A 16,312-nucleotide genomic window follows, 5' to 3' on the forward strand; every position below is an offset into this window, starting at 1 on the left:
GTTTTAAAAATTTCCAGTAAGTTCTACAGCGTGTCCGTATTTGCTGTTTACTGCAATCCAAATATCGACAATTCTATAAATGACTGTCTCTTGGAAAGGATTAGTATTGCTTAGTATTTCTTGGAAAGGATTAGTATTGCTTAGTATTTTCTTAGAAAGGATTAGTATTGCTTAGTATTTCTTGGAAAGGATTAGTATTGCTTAGTAGTTCTTGGAAAGGATTAATATTGCTTAATTATTCTTGGAAAGGATTAGTAATGTTTAGTATTTCTTGGAAAGGATTAATATTGCTTAGTATTTCTTGGAAAAGATTAGTATTGCTTAGTATTTCTTGGAAAGGATTAGTATTTCTTAGAAAGGATTAGTATTGCTTAGGATTTTTTCGAAAGAATTAGTGTTGCTTAGTATTTCTTCGAAAGGATTAATATTGTTTAGTATTTCTTGAAAAGGATTAGAATGGCTTAGTATTTCTTGGAAAGGATTAGGATGGCTTAGCCTTAGGATTCAAAAGCTTCATTTGTTTTTTGTGGGGACTGCAATGCAAAGCACATTGACTGGCTAAATCCACAGGTCAACATGGCCGGTCTGCTCTCGAGTTGTGTGTATCCCCCGATTTTGTCTAGCTGATGGAGGAACCCAGGCATACTTCTGGTAATTGGCCTCATATTCACAGATGTTCCGGCTATTGTCCAATCCAAGGTCTGATGTTAAGAAAATTCTGGATGATCTTGTTACCTGGAGTGGAAAAGAGCCTGACAGGTTTCTTGGTTTTGTTTTTTAAAAACGTCTCTAGTGTGTTGCTCCCAAGATCAGTATTTATGTTGATTGATGTAACTTTGCGGATGAGTGTAATCTTAGTAATACAGTGCCTGTTCTAAAGAGTGGTTTATGTGCTCTCCAAAGTTGATGAAAAACTTATTTTTAAGCCACTATAGAAGTATGTGGAATCTAATGGATTGTTAGCTGATAGTCAATATGCATATACTTGTAGAAAGCAGTTAGGTACCGATGCTCTTTTAGACTTGACATGAGATTTGCAGGAGAAAGAACCTTGATAAAGGTTTTGAGTGTAGAGTAATTCAAATAGATTTTAATGCTGCTTTCGATTAAGTAAATCATAAGATACTTATTTATTAACTTCAGAATCTCGGAGTAGGTGGATGTGTTTTAGAATTACTTCGAGATTTCCTTACAGGTAGGCAGCAGCGAATTACTGTTGGTGGGATCTGTAGTTAGCCAAGACCTATCGTGTCCGGAGTTCAACAGGGTAGTGTTCTTGGTCCACCATGATTTTTGGTGAATACAAGATGTAGATGATGCGACACTTGTGGGTGTAGTAAAGTCTCCACTTATGAGGACCGAATCTACCCTGAGCCTCAATTGGGACATGGACCGGATCAATGAATAATGGTGTAGTGACTGTAGTCGTTGGGGGTATGAGGCTGAACTCCAGTAAAGCGAAAACACTATTGATTAGCAGATCTTGTACAGATTTTCTACTCCATCCTCCCCTTCAGGTGGATGGGACTTGTGACTCACATCTTACTTTTGAGAAACGTGTAAAGAAAACTTCGACAAATGCCGTTTGAAAGTAAGGTATTTTTCGTTGGGCCTCATATATATTTATGACAGTGATAAGATCGATGCAACCTGTTTTAGGTTATTTGTGCTTCTTTTACTAGAATACTGTTCTCCGGTGTGGATGTCTGCTTCTGCCGGAGATTTATCTCTTTTAGATAGTGGTTCGTGGTTGTAGATTTCTGTTTCTAAATAAAAGCAGTTATGACATGGACCATCGCCGGATGGTCTCTTGTTTGTTGTGTTTCCATAATTTGCATTTTAATAGAGATCTCTCACATTCACAGTTGATCCCTGATCCCCTCACTCAGCCGAGAGCAGCCAGATTCGCTGAACAGCAGAAGCACCAATATGCAGTAAAGGTGCCTCACTGTCGAACTTCTCAGTTCCAGAGGTCCTTTATTCCTCTACCCATTTGGCTGTGGAAGTCTCCCTGAGGATGTCGTGCAATTGGAACATCAGAAGCTCAAGCAGAGATGCTATTCTTTCTCCTATTAATTTTGTCTTTTTAATAAGTGAGATCTCACCTTTCTGTATTTCCCTCTACCATCTCTTACCTCCTATTGAGCACCATTTTCTTTGGAAGCTTAAATTTCAAGCCAGGGGCCGCTTTGGTGGGCTTGCTCCATGTGAATAGGTTTCATCTTCTGAACCACAACATTAATAGTAGTGATTATGAGCTTCAGGCTGTTTATACTATACTATGTCATCCTAGTAGTTTGCCACATTTAGCGCTGGATAACCTGAAGGTCCTAGGCCTTGCGTGTGACCCAAAATTTCGTACATCAATCCGTCCATAACTAAATGCATTGTGAGTGAAAATATTGATGCCGGCACATTATTTCAGGGAGGCGTCGATGGTTCAGAATCGTCCCTCGCGCCTCTCACGGCCTACGTCCTCATATCTCTCCTGGAAGGGAATCTAACGCAGGACGTCCAGGTCATAGCAAACGCCGTCGCTTGCATCACCACAGCCACCACAAGTAGTAGCACATACATCAAGGCCCTGACGGCGTACGCTCTCTCCTTGGCGGGCGACAGCAGCGCTGCTGCTACGCTCATTTCAGATGTGTACAACAGTTTGACATCAGGAATTCCAGGTCTGTCTCAGGCTCTGACGGTTGAAGCTGCCGCCTACCTCCTTCTGGCCATGCTGAATGAAAGTCCAGGATCATACGCTGCCTGGGCTCTTGATATCACTAAGCTTATATCAACTTATCACAATGGACAGGGAGGCTTCGTCTCGACACAGGTTAGTTCTCTTGGTCAGTCGGGGCAGTGATGAATGGTCGAGTGACTTACTGTGATGTTTTCATTTGATCTTTACAAAATCCATCGCTCGTTAACGTGCTGTGAAACGATGATTGTCGTCATATATCTGTGATCTGGGACATAAGAATAATGCAATAGTTATTATCATTCGGGAAAATTATCAAATAAAAAAAAACAAAATACAATCATTAATAATTCCGATTCTGCTTTCCCAGTAAACGAACCATATCAGCTCATACCTTCATATGAAACGAATTTTACTTTCATCTGTCCATAAGTTTACCTCTGAACGTTTGGGCACTTGGCCATCTCTTTACTAAACATTTTCAACTGACCTAGAGCCATTAACTTATAATGATTTTGAAGGCATTAAAGGTTATCTGCACAGAATTTTAATAGTCAGTGAAATTAAGCTCTTCTTGATAGTCAATTTTAAAAATTGCTAATTCACACGTATTCTCTTCACATTTTCATTTAATTGTCTTTTATTAACGATGCAAGACTTACAAATATAAATAGAAGTTAACAGAGCAATGATCTTTCTTCAAAACAATGAAAATTTAAAATGAACTCACAGTAAATGCAATTAAACTTTTCTTTTTTATAATGGTAAATAAATTTTAACATTTCTCTTGACATTTTCGTTTAATTTTCTTCCATGAAATTAAAATATCTTGTATTCAGTGAAATGACATTTACTGACATCCATTTTCGACAGGACACAGTGGTTGCTCTGCAATCCTTCGCAGCCTTCAGTGAAGCCTTCCCGCCCACAGGAACAGACCTCACCATATCAGTAACTGCTGGAAGTCAGTCGTTTGAGATCGTTATAAATTCAGAGAAAGGACTCGTGCTGCAGACCAGCTACATCACAGGCGATCCACCACTTGACGTTACAGTGAGTTCGTCTGGGAGTGGGTGCGCTCTTGTCACGGTAAGTTTCCGAAGCACACACACACATATACATGCATGTACTATGTATGTATATATAGTTTTAAGGCAAGTACTGTGCTATTTATGTTGTTTCAATCTTCACTTCTCCGAGTAGCAAAACATTTTAGAATAAACAGTTGATTTTGCTTGCCAACTCTTGCCAATGAAAGGTATTTTTTTGACAATAGCAGAGATCATTTTGATATCTTTAATAGTTATTCAAGAGATTTAACCAATACAACATTTATGAACAAATGCATTATTTCAGCTACTATAATTCTTTTCCGTAAGAAAGTACAAAAGCATAAAAATGTTTCTCAGACGCAATATTTTTTTTTTATTCTTAAGTTAATTCATGCTACTTAAAACATCAGGTTACCCACAAATACAACGTCTATGAGGAGCCAGAGAGCTCTGCTTTTGCAATGTCTGTCAAGACAGTCCGAGATTGGTGCTCCTCTGTCAGTTCCCTGCAAATTTGTGCTTCTTACACCAATGAGGACTCCGTATCCAACATGGCTGTGATGGAGGTCGACCTCCAAACAGGATACTCGGCAGATGAGGACCACTTGAGAGGTCTCGTCGCTCAGGAAATCATCAAGCGTTACGAGGTAATTTAGGTGATCTAAACAGTTCTCCCCGAAAGCCTTCCAATTAAGTCAGTTATGAACTATAGTAGATTCACATCAACCGTGCATTTAATGTCTAGGCCAGTCCGTTACGATTGGCTGCTGATAAGCCAATCACAGGACTGTAACTCAGTCTCTCTTGAAAGTTCACATAGGTAGAATGTATATTCCACCTCTCCTTAGGGATACTTATGAAAGATGTATCCCTCAGGAGAGGTGGAACATCAATTCTACCCATGTGAACTCTCTCGAGAGACTGAGAGTTTCCAGCCCTGTGATTGTCTTATCAACAGACAATCAGGAGTGTCGCAAAGGAAGGACCTAGACATCAAATGCACGGTTGATGTGAATCTACTATTGTTACGATCCTCTACTTACGAACTAGTTACGATCCGAAGGGCTTTTCATATCTGGAATTGTTCGTAAGTACAATATGGCATGTATGCCTCAGTGGCGTGGTCGGTTTGTTCTTGGTCTGTCACCTCGGTTCCCGCGAGTTCGATTCTCGGGCATTCCATTGAGGGGTCAGAGATGTGTATTTCTGGTGACAAAAGTTCACTCCCAACGTGGTTAGGAAGTCACGTCTTTAAAGCCGTTGGTCCTGTTGCTGAATAACCACTGGTTCTATGCTACGTAAAAACACCATACAAACAAACAAACAATATAGCATATATATAGTCAATACATACAGTAGTGTATGTTTTTTCATCCTAACACACAATTCACTTTATTTATTTGCAACTGTATTTTATAAAGTACTTTATTAAAACCTAAATAAATTGTGATAATGATAGGACACTTCCTAGTATTTACTTTATTAATACAAATAATACATAAAACCTAAATAAATTGTGATGATAATACAGTTCAGCACAGCTGTATTTCTTGTTTTTTTCATTTTTACTTTTTTTTCATTTCATCGTATATGATGTAATAACAACGCATAACATCGATGATGGTTGGTAGTACTTTTGAGAATCCCTCAACATTTGGATCCTGATTCACAAAAATATATAAAGCTCTTTCTGGAAGAGAAAGCCTCCTGGGCCATCAATTTCCCTTTAAACTTCTTTAAAAGAAGAAGATCTACTTTTTCAAGTTTTTCTGTTCGTTGCATTTCTTCCAGCTCCATTGGGTCTTTACTCGTCAACTCTTTTGAATGACACTCGAACAGCTATTGAAAGTCCTCTTCTTCCAGTTCCATTAGGTCCAGTTCCGTTAGGTCCTCATTCGTCGACTCCTTGGAATGACACTCGAACAGTTATGGAAAGTCTTCTTCCAGTTCCGTTAGGTCCTCATTCGTCAATTCCTTTGAAAGAGACTCGGGGAGCTCTTCAAAGTCCTCTTCCTCTAAGTCAGGCTCTGATCCCACAATAAGCTGTATAGGTCCCGTTGCTTAGTAACCAATTGGTTCCTATCCGCATGAATAAGGATCTAATCCTTCGGGACAGCCCTGGTTAAACTAAGATATACTTAACTTCACATCCTTCAGTACTTGTCTGTATGTTTGGCGAGTGTGATATTTCTCGAAATTGGATGTTATACTTTTGATCCATCAGTTTAATGAGTGAAGTTGTGTTAAGGGGTAAATAAATGTGTATTTCTGGTGACAGAATTTCACTCCCAATGTGGTTCGGAAGTCACGTCTTTAAAGCCATTGTTCCTGTTGCTGAATAACCACTGGCCCCATGCTATGTAAAAACACCATACAAACAAACAAACAATATAGCATATATATAGTCAATACATACAGTAGTGTATGTTTTTTCATCCTAACACACAATTCACTTTATTTATTTGCAACTGTATTTTATAAAGTACTTTATTAAAACCTAAATAAATTGTGATAATGATAGGACACTTCCTAGTAATTTATTAATACAAATAATACATAAAACCTAAATAAATTGTGATGATAATACAGTTCAGCACAGCTGTATTTCTTGTTTTTTTTTTATTTTTACTTTTTTTCCCATTTCATCGTATATGATGTAATAACAACGCATAACATCAATGATGGTTGGTAGTACTTTTGAGAATCCCTCAACATTTGGATCCTGATTCACAAAAATATATAAAGCTCTTTCTGGAAGAGAAAGCCTCCTGGGCCATCAATTTCCCTTTAAATTTCTTTAAAAGAAGAAGATCTACTTTTTCAAGTTTTTCTGTTCGTTGCATTTCTTCCAGCTCCATTGGGTCTTCAAAGTCCTCTTCCTCTAAGTCGGGCTCTAACTCTTCACTTATGTCAGGGAGAACTGTCAACGATTCCCTTTGCCTCCTCTTCCTGATCAAATGATTCGAAATCATTCACAAACTTTTGGTATATAACCTTCCATGCTCCATTCATGTTAATGTCACTTAATTCACCCCATGCAGCGTCAATATTCTTTATACCATTGTAAATGTTGCAACCTTTCTAAAAGTCGTGTAAGGTCACAACTTCAATAGTTCCTTACTGAACGAGGCGGTTGCGTACTCGCCTACCAATCTGGTAGTCCAAGTTCAGAGGAATGTATTTCTGGTGATTAGAAATTCTTTTCTCGATATAATGTGCCCCTGATCCCACAATAAGCTGTATAGGTCCCGTTGCTGAGTAACCAATTGGTTCCTATCCGCGTGAATAAAGATCTAATCCTTCGGGACAGCCCTGGTTTAACTAAGATATACTTAACTTCACATCCTTCAGTACTTGTCTGTATGTTTGGCGAGGGTGATATTTCTCGAAATTGGATGTTATACTTTTGATCCATCAGTTTAATGAGTGAAGTTGTGTTAAGGGGTAAATAAATAATTTTCACATCCGGATAATAATCATCCCAGCAGGGTTGGCAATGATTAAATCAAACTGATTTAATCAAGTGATTAAATCATTGATTTTTTCATAAAAAATCATGATTTTTTGAATTTATTTTTTTTTATTTTTTAAACTTGAAAGCAAACAAACTGAGAAATATGATGTTGAGGTTAATAAAAACTTAGGCTTAACTGTACATACTTTAGGCCGGAACTGGAAACCTTTAAGATAAATCAATAGTAATTCTGTTATAAAATACATTTTGAGGAAAAAAAGGATTGAATAAACATCTAACATATCAAAAAAACAAATAAATAAAAAGAATCAAATAAATCACTGATTTTTTACTTCTTTTTTTTTTTAATAAAAAAATCACCAACCCTGCATCTAAGTGCGTGGGTGACCAGGGGCGTCGTCCAAAATTAAGAGAATCTTGAAAGGTACCCCATTCTCGCAGCAGTACAGCTTGAATTCTTGAACAAAGTGATGGATAAACCCAGTCTTCAAATACAGTAGGAGTCACCAGGGGTAGATTAGGGGTTGAGAACTTTTCGTGAAGTTTTTTCAGTGCCTGTGGATTTGCAGCGCTATACGCTAGGAGCGGTTTTAGCTTGAAGTCTCCAGCCTATCCTTCGCCGACTTAAACCCTGGCATCGCCTTCTCTTCATGGCTGATGTATGTTTTTTCTGGCATGTTTTCCCCAGAGTAACCCTGTCTCATCAATATTAAAAACTTGATGTGGGCTATAACTTCTTCTATCAGTTATTTCCTTGAGCATCTTGGGATGTTTTTCGCCTGCTGCTTTGTTGGCACTCACTGCCTCGCAAGTAACAGACATATAATGCAAGTTAACACGTTTCCTGAAGTGCTGAAACCATCCAAAACTTGCAGCAAATGTTTCGTATACGACGCATTCGCCTTAGCCTCCAAGTCATCGAAAAGGCCTCAACAACGCATTTGTATATGGTATTCCATCCAGATACCCAGAATGTTGTCCATTTCTTCTACCACCCCCCCCCCCACCCCCCCCCCCCTTTCTCATGTTATAATTGTTGACTGCATTGGCACAACACTTTTTTGTATTCCATTATTCGATATTTGTTTTTAAAGATCGTGAAAATAATTGAAAGATTCATATCATGATGGCTTGCTACCTCGACCATTTTTTCAACTTCCTAATTTCTTTATAATTGTAATTTTTGTTCTCATTGAGATGACTAGCTGCTTTTTACCACTGCCGCTATATTTGCTGGCCTTGCACTTGCTATTACCCATGATAGAAAAAGGATGGGCTCGGTATTTCACATAAAATCGCACTAATAAATATGTGCACAACAGAAAGATGACGTCCTGCCGGCTGCCACTTGAGTAGGTTCGAGTGTTTGGGACCCTGGGGCTTGTATTACCTTCCCTTTCAGCTACAGTGCTGTTCAGTGTGGGTAGCATAAAAAAATTGTAACGAAGCAGAAGCTCGCAATGCTATATTTGATCTTGCCACTGTTTCAATTCACGATCACGGTTGTTCGTATCTCTGAAAGCTTGTAACTTGAAAGTTCGTGAGCAGAGGCGCATCTGCAATTCGTACCTGTGGATAATAATAAAAGATATTTATAACAAATCTCCACTTAACCACCGTGAGATCTTCTTATATAAACATCCTCAATGAAATAAATACGCTTTTGAGAGAAATATATCAGTATTAGTGAGATTATTAAGATTAATACTAGAAATAATTCCAGCACTCAAATCCAGATTAATGTTTTATATAAGACATTCGGACATGTTTACCGGCTTCATACTAACCTGGATTGTTGACATTATGTAGGACTCGGATGGGGTTGTCTTCTTGTACCTGGAATCGGTCGGTGGCTCCGAAATTTGTGTCTCCTTCCGCATCCGGAGGGACCATGAAGTCGAAGATATCGCGCCTGGCACCGTCACCCTCTACGATTATTACACTCCTGAATTCAGGCTGACTCAGGTACTGTATAGCTGTACATAAGGGGAATACATGATGGCAATTACTATTGGACCAGATTATTATTTTGAATCTGGTAAACATGGTTTCATAATTATTTAGAAAAAAAAAAATCTCTTTAAATCACTAAAGAATTATAATTATGAGGAATGTATTAATCAATAGTAAGCTGAAGAGCCCCTTTTGTAAAACAATAAAAACAGAGGGTGGAATTATTTAACAGTGCCACCTATTTTTCGTTAAACACCTGAATTACCATTCACTCAGGCACTGTGTCTTCAAGAAAGTAGAATAACTAATGTTAAATTTACTCGACCATATTATGACTTATTTTTCTTTGCGGCACAAATCATCTCTAATTTTGATCGATTTTGAATCTGACAAGATCATTTTGTAATCTTGCCTAGAAAACGTTCTCCATAAGTAATTAGAAAATATAGCCATATAGAATTAATTTATGAACACCCACTTGAAGAGCCCATATTGTAGAAGGATTAGAGACATGGACTTACTTTGTCCCTTTTTTAACTGAGGTACCCTTTTTCGTTTCAGTCATTCGAAAATGAAGACCCTGTGATTCAGGGTGAGGAATGTCCATCCACCGCTGTAACAATAGTGATAGATGACTTCACGAACTTCTGAGTAATATATTAAAAAAAAGTGTCATTGGTTTTAGAGTCTGAATATTATCTAAACACTAAATTTGATATATTTTAGTCATTATTTATGTTTAATTGGAAAAGAGAGGCCTTTATAATTAGAATTTTTAAGGTACAACATTTTTGTTCATTCTTTTCAGTAACCGTGTGGTTATATACCTACATCAAATTCCATTCGAAACTGATAGATAAATGCTAATTGTAGACTAAATTTGTAGTTATTCAAGGAAGTGCCTCTGATAGAAATATCAATCCTTGAGTGAGGTAGATATGAAATATCTGCCTTTCTCTTTTTGGATACTTGAGTGACGTGGGTTTTTATTCGCCGATTTTGGTAGCCTAAGTCTTGCCTATTTCCTCGATCCTTCCCTTTTCTTATTTTTAATCAGCTGTCTCCTTTCGTTTATCAGTCTTTTCGTTTCAAATTATAAACTGCCTTTATCACGTTTGGCCTTGATATAATGGGATCACTAATTTAGATCATCCCCTGTTTCTGCTAGAAGGAGCAGGACCCTTCCAGTTGCTCGCCTGCTGCGTCTCCCAAAATCTGAGGTTTTATACCAAAACAAATACCATCTTCTCTTCTCTTCTCCATCAACCCCGTAGTGGGTTAGTGCCGTCAGTGCACCTCATTCGGTGCAATGTAAGAGTTACTTAAGGTTCTATGCAGTGTCCGTTCGGCCCCTACCTGCAACTACTTTCATTCCTTTTGCTGTACCTTCGTTCATATTCTCTTTCCACCATCTTACTCTCCACCCTCTCCTAACAATTGTTTCATAGTGCAACTGCTTTGAGGTTTTCCTCCTGTTACACCTTTCAAACCTTTTACAGCCAATTTCCGTTTCAGCGCTGAATGGCCTTAGTTGCCCCAGTGCTTGGCATAATGCCAGAAGTCCATATAAATCGAATCTTCTCCATCAATATTTTGAGTGTTTTTCTTTTTATTTTAGTTTGGCTTTGATGGTGGAGAAATTGTTGAGTTTATAAAACACACATTAAGGTGATGCAGCTTTTGTTATGACCACAGCCATCGATGATGGGAATATTGATTCTATCAACGACGTTTCCTGATTCACCTTCTTTCATCACACCACTGAATCCGTGTCTAGATTCACTTTATTAGTGACTTTAAACTCCTGCTCTTCTTTGGAGTCTTTCCAAGTCGCTGCAGTGAGTATGTTGGCAGAGTTTAAAAGAAAGCTAGACAAAATCATTAGGAGGACACTGTGAGTGCACAGTAAAACCTGCTCCTACAGATAAGTGAGCACACGATGTCTCCTCTTTGGATGTACTAACAAGTCTTTGAGATATCCTAATCCTTGTAACTCCTTGTAACTTTCGTACAGTTTTCCAAAACACGGAAATCACGATTTTCTTATTTCTGTTTTGGCTGATCTTAAGACTAATGCCTTTGCTGGTGGTTAAAATCCAGCTCAGTCTGACAACAAACAAAGTAAACAACAACAACAACAGTATAAAAACTCCAACATTTCTTTCTTTGGAACTCTGCAGTCTCTACTTTGCTTTGCCAGAATATTATAGGTCATCGTCTTACAATCTGAGGACCATTCTGAAAATTTTTGAACCACACAACTGCAACGGCCTCCAAAATACAATTGTAATTTGAAGATAAAATTCGAGGTCACGTTTTGAATAGGTTGGCAGACTTGAACATCATTTAAAAGTATATTTATGTATTATATTTAATATTAGATCAACATCAACATCATCCACTTTACGTTCATTCATTTCAATTTGCAGAATTGCTGTATTTTTTGCAACTGTTTAACTACTGATTATTATAGCCATTTGTATATGAAGTTATTAGTGTTATATTTTGAAGGATTATCTGTGATGCCTCGTAGCAGATATAATCGAAGAGGCTGGATTTAGTTCTGCAGCATCATTGCACAGATTATGGAAAATATAAATTGGAATCATCATGAGACTTTCATTTGATACCTAGAGACATGAATGTGATTCAGCACTGAGCTCGCGTATCTTATTAGACGAGAAATGAGTTGAAGGTTTTCTCAGAGACAATCTTGGAGCAGGTGTTGAATCAGAAGACAGATTTGTAGACAGACATCTTCCCCAGCATCAGGCTGGTGGTCATGAAATGATTGTGAATACATATCAGTTGAGAGTCACGCATTCGAAAAGAAAAGTTTGAACAACTTTGAAAAATCTCAAATAAAAGGGACAAATGGCAATACACTGTCAAAGTATGCAGAAACTGAATGTGACTCTTTATAATTTATGACATTTATAGTATGTTTGTTTTACAAGTTTGCAGTATATATATATATATATATATATATATATATATATATATATATATATATATATATATATATATATTTATGTTGAATTTAGAAAGGTGGTTTTCTGCATATTTACTTGAGAGAAGTTTTCTTATAGTGTACCTGAAATAGCACTGCCATTTTCTTTCATACACTCAGGTTCCAATGTTTTTTCTGTTTTTTGTTTATTAAGTGTTTCCTCTTGTTTTCTTACTTGAAGTGTGTATTGAAGTACAAGTGATTTAGTATTTGGTATTTACTAGTCAACACATTTATGAGTATGAATTTAGCAGCTAATTTTGCACAATGTACCTGTTATTATGTTTACTTAAGATTTAAGTTGTTCTAATAAAATTATTAGAGTTCACAACACAAACATGGTGTTTCCTTGAGCCGGGCGCTCTCGTCAATTCCTTTACCTTCCTGCACAATGTGGGCTTAAAGAAACCCCCACATTTTGGTGCCCAGACCCTGTGAACACTCCCTCTAAGAAGATAAGTAAGTTGTGCAGTGAAGATAATGGAGAAGTTAAAGAGGACAAGGATGACATGTCGAGGGTGGGTGACGAGAGCTTCCAAGGTTCTGAGTCCTTCACCACAACCATTAGTCAATTTGAGTACGCCATCAAGGAATACGACCAAAGACTAGCTAAGTTGGATGAAGTCCAAGAAGCAATAGAAATTGATGTAGCTGAAGAAGAACTAGAACAACTTTTGGATGAAGCCCATGAGTTTAGAACAAAAAGTGTGCAGCCTAGGATACAATCTGAAGACCAGATAAGGAAGTTAGCAGCAGCAGCAGCGGGTCCTGGTTCTATAAGTGGTCAGTCTTCATCTCAAGAATCAGATGTCACCAACGTCAAGTTACCCAAGCTGGAACTGCCAAAGTTTATTGGCGAAGTGACCCAATGGCAGTCCTTCTGGGATCAATATACTTCCCACAACGATGCAACAGACCTTCCAGTGATCAGTAAGTTCACCTATTTGCTGTCTTTGCTGGAGGGAGATGCCAAGAATGTAGTAAAGGTACTTGCCCATACTAGTGCTAATTACCCGGTTGCTTGCAATTTACTGAAGGAATGCTACTACAAGCCAGAAAGGATTATTTTTGCTCATGTCCAGGCATTGTTAAATGGTCAGGTCAACATTAATGTCAGCGGACAAAAGGGTGTAGCACAGCTGTGGAAATTACGAGATGACATTCTAATACATATCTGCAGTTTGGAGGCGCTAGGTGTCACTGGTAAACAGTGTGAAGTGTTTCTTTCACCTATCATCCTCTCTCATTTGCCCAGTGAACTGCAGCTAGAGTGGGCCAGGGATGGTGATGTACATGAGAGTGATTTAGATTGGTTATTGACATTCTTAGACAAGGAAATTTCAAGATTAGAAAGGTCTGAAGCCTTTAAGGGAAAGAGTAGTAGTGAGGAAAAGAAAATTGAAAGTAAGAGTTCTAAAGACAAGGTGTACTCAGCCGCAGCCCTTCATGCTTCGTCCAAGCAAGAAAACACTCTGTGCAGTTTCTGTGGCAAGAAACACAAATCAGAAAACTGTTTTGGTGTTCTAGAATTGAGTGGAAAAGAGCGAGGTGAAAAAATAAGAAGTTTAGGCCTATGTTTCGAGTGTTTGAAGAGTGGACACATGTCAAGAGAGTGTAAAGCTCGTACAAGGTGTACAAAGTGTAACGGTGCCCACTCTACCTTAATGTGTGGTGTTAGGCTGGAAATTAATCTAAAGAAGGAAGAAAGTGAAGCAAAGGTAGGTGCTGTTGGCAGTGACAAGCCTGGTGATGTGGCACTTCTGATAGGGCAAGGTGGTAACTGTACCATTTTACAGACAGCCAAAGTTCAAGTGAGTGGTAGTGATGGTACTGTTGTCACTGCTCAGGTAATGTTTGATAATGGTGCAGACAGATCATATGTTAGTAGCAAATTTGTGAAGAAGTGTAAACCACAGTGGATCACTAGTGCACCTATGCCATACTCTAGTTTTGGGGGTCATAGTAGTGGAAAAAATGAACACAGAAATGTTTATGAGTTAAAGTTGTGGGACTCTGACAAGAAATTGGTACCTATCATTGCTGTGGAGATTCCCAGAATATGTCAGCCCTTGGTTAGGCCTGTTGTACCATATTCAGTGCTTAACTCCTTTTCTCATGTTGCATTAGCTGATGATTACCACCATGACTCCCCCATTGAGATTGATATACTGATTGGTCTAGACTTCTACTGGGCACTGATTTCTCCTGTAGATGCCTTCCAAATTAACCATGTTGTAGCCATGAAGTCTATCTTTGGTTATGTCTTGAGTGGCAGGCTGTATGAAACCACTCGCACTTGTATGTATTCTGTACCACAATTATTGTGTATCTCCTCAGTTTCAGATTCAGATTTGTGTAAGTGTAAGGGTTAAGCCTAGGGAACTTGTCGAAAGTTATAGTGAGACTAAAGTTTTCAAAGAATTTGAGAGTACTGTGAAGTTTGTGAATGGTCGCTATGAGGTTGCACTGCCATGGAAGGATGATTCTGCTAAGGAAAAACTTTTGAATAATGAAGTCATAGCCCATAAAAGGTTAAGTAAGCTAATGGTTAAGTTAGAACAAAATAAGGAGCTTAAGAAAGAGTATCAAAAAGTGTTTGATAGTTATGAGTCTGATCACATGATAGAAGAGGTACCAAGACAGGAAATTTCAGGTGTGAATCCTGTGTACTATATGCCTCATCGTCCAGTAGTGAAGTTAAGCAGTTCAAGTACTAAGATAAGGCCTGTGTTTGATGCCTCTGCCTCTTGTTACAATGGTGTATCATTGAATGACTGTTTGTCCTCGGGCCCCTCACTCAACCCTGACTTGGTTGAGATGCTCATTCGCTTTCGTCGTTGGCCCATTGCTGTTACAGCTGACATAAGAAAGGCATTTCTGCAAATTAGTGTACAAGAGAAAGACAGAGATGTTCATAGATTTTTGCGGCCAAGAAACGATGGTACAATACGGCACATGAGATTCACACATGTACCCTTTGGTAACACAGCGAGCCCATTTCTATTAAATGCCACTATCAAACATCATTTGGATAAGTATCACCCCACTAGTGTAGTACAAGATTTGAAGGCTAACATGTATACAGACAATTGGTTGAGTGGTGCGGATTTTGCTGTAGAAGCAGCTGATAAATTTTGTGAAGCCCGTAGCATTTTTGCTGATGCTAGTATGGACCTTACAAAGCTTGTGTCAAATAGTTTGCTGATTACTTCTCAGTTATGTGAGAAGGTACCCTTTATAAATTCTGATGAATGTAATACTGTATTAGGCCTTAAGTGGTGTAACTCACAGGACAGTTTCTCCTTTGATGGCATAACCTCAGATTCTATTGTAGAAGTAGTCTCTACTAAGCGAAGCATCCTTAGTGTGATAGCTAAGATTTTTTACCCTTTAGGATTAATTTGTCCATATGTTATGTATGGCAAGATACTTTTTCGGGAACTCTGGAAAGTGAATCTGACTTGGGATCAAGAAATGCCATCAGAGTTGAAGCTTAAGTTTCAGAGATGGCTCCTTAGTAGTCAACATTTTAAGAATTTTCAGATAGATAGATGTTATTTTCCACAAAAAGCCTGGGAGAAGCTTATGGGGCTTGTGTGTACCTGCGAGCACCTGTGGAGAACAGCTCATATAAAGTGTCATTAGTATCCTCTAAGTCAAGAGTTGCACCCATAAAGACAATTACATTGCCGAGGTTAGAACTCATGGGATCTCTTTTGTGTTCAAGATTAGTCAACTTTGTGAAGAATGCCCTTAACCTAGATAACAGTGTTAGAGTTAGGTGTTGGACAGATTCTACCATTGCTCTGTCATGGATTCAAGGAGATGCTAGTGAGAAGGACATATTTGTAGCTAATCGGGTAAAGGAAATCAGAGAGTTAACACCTCCAAGTTGCTGGCAGCATTGTGGAAGAAAGGACAATCCAGCTGACCTGATAACACGGGGTCTTTTGGCGGACTATCTTGTGGATAGTACTATGTGGTTCTATGGGCCTAGTATGTTAAAAGACACCCTATACCAGGAAGGGGAAGGTAACACAGTTGTTAAAGATAAAGAAGAAATAAGCACAGAAAGTACTGTTGCCTGTCTCAATGTACAAGCAGTGCCAGAAAACCCTTTGATAGAT

At 38.3% G+C, this 16,312-nt stretch overlaps 1 protein-coding gene across 1 annotated transcript; it reads left to right on the forward strand.

Moving 5' to 3' along the window:
* Positions 1 to 1,578: 1,578 nt before the first annotated feature.
* Positions 1,579 to 11,786, forward strand: LOC135222115 (alpha-2-macroglobulin-like). The gene is made up of 6 exons (XM_064260285.1): positions 1,579 to 1,583; positions 2,395 to 2,830; positions 3,569 to 3,784; positions 4,158 to 4,394; positions 9,032 to 9,187; positions 9,737 to 11,786. The coding sequence occupies exons 1-6, from the start codon at positions 1,579 to 1,581 to the stop codon at positions 9,824 to 9,826; spliced, it is 1,140 nt and encodes a 379-aa protein (XP_064116355.1). The 3' UTR covers positions 9,827 to 11,786.
* The last annotated feature ends 4,526 nt before the right edge of the window (positions 11,787 to 16,312 follow it).

The sequence above is a fragment of the Macrobrachium nipponense genome, chromosome 3 (genome assembly GCF_015104395.2).
Source record: "Macrobrachium nipponense isolate FS-2020 chromosome 3, ASM1510439v2, whole genome shotgun sequence".
In the NCBI taxonomy this organism is placed as follows: Eukaryota; Metazoa; Arthropoda; class Malacostraca; order Decapoda; family Palaemonidae; genus Macrobrachium; species Macrobrachium nipponense.

Coding starts and splice junctions, on each gene's coding strand:
- LOC135222115 (XM_064260285.1), top strand. Junction 2,831..3,568: donor GAGGCTTCGTCTCGACACAG/GTTAGTTCTCTT, acceptor CATTTTCGACAG/GACACAGTGGTTGCTCTGCA. Junction 9,188..9,736: donor CTGAATTCAGGCTGACTCAG/GTACTGTATAGC, acceptor TTTTCGTTTCAG/TCATTCGAAAATGAAGACCC.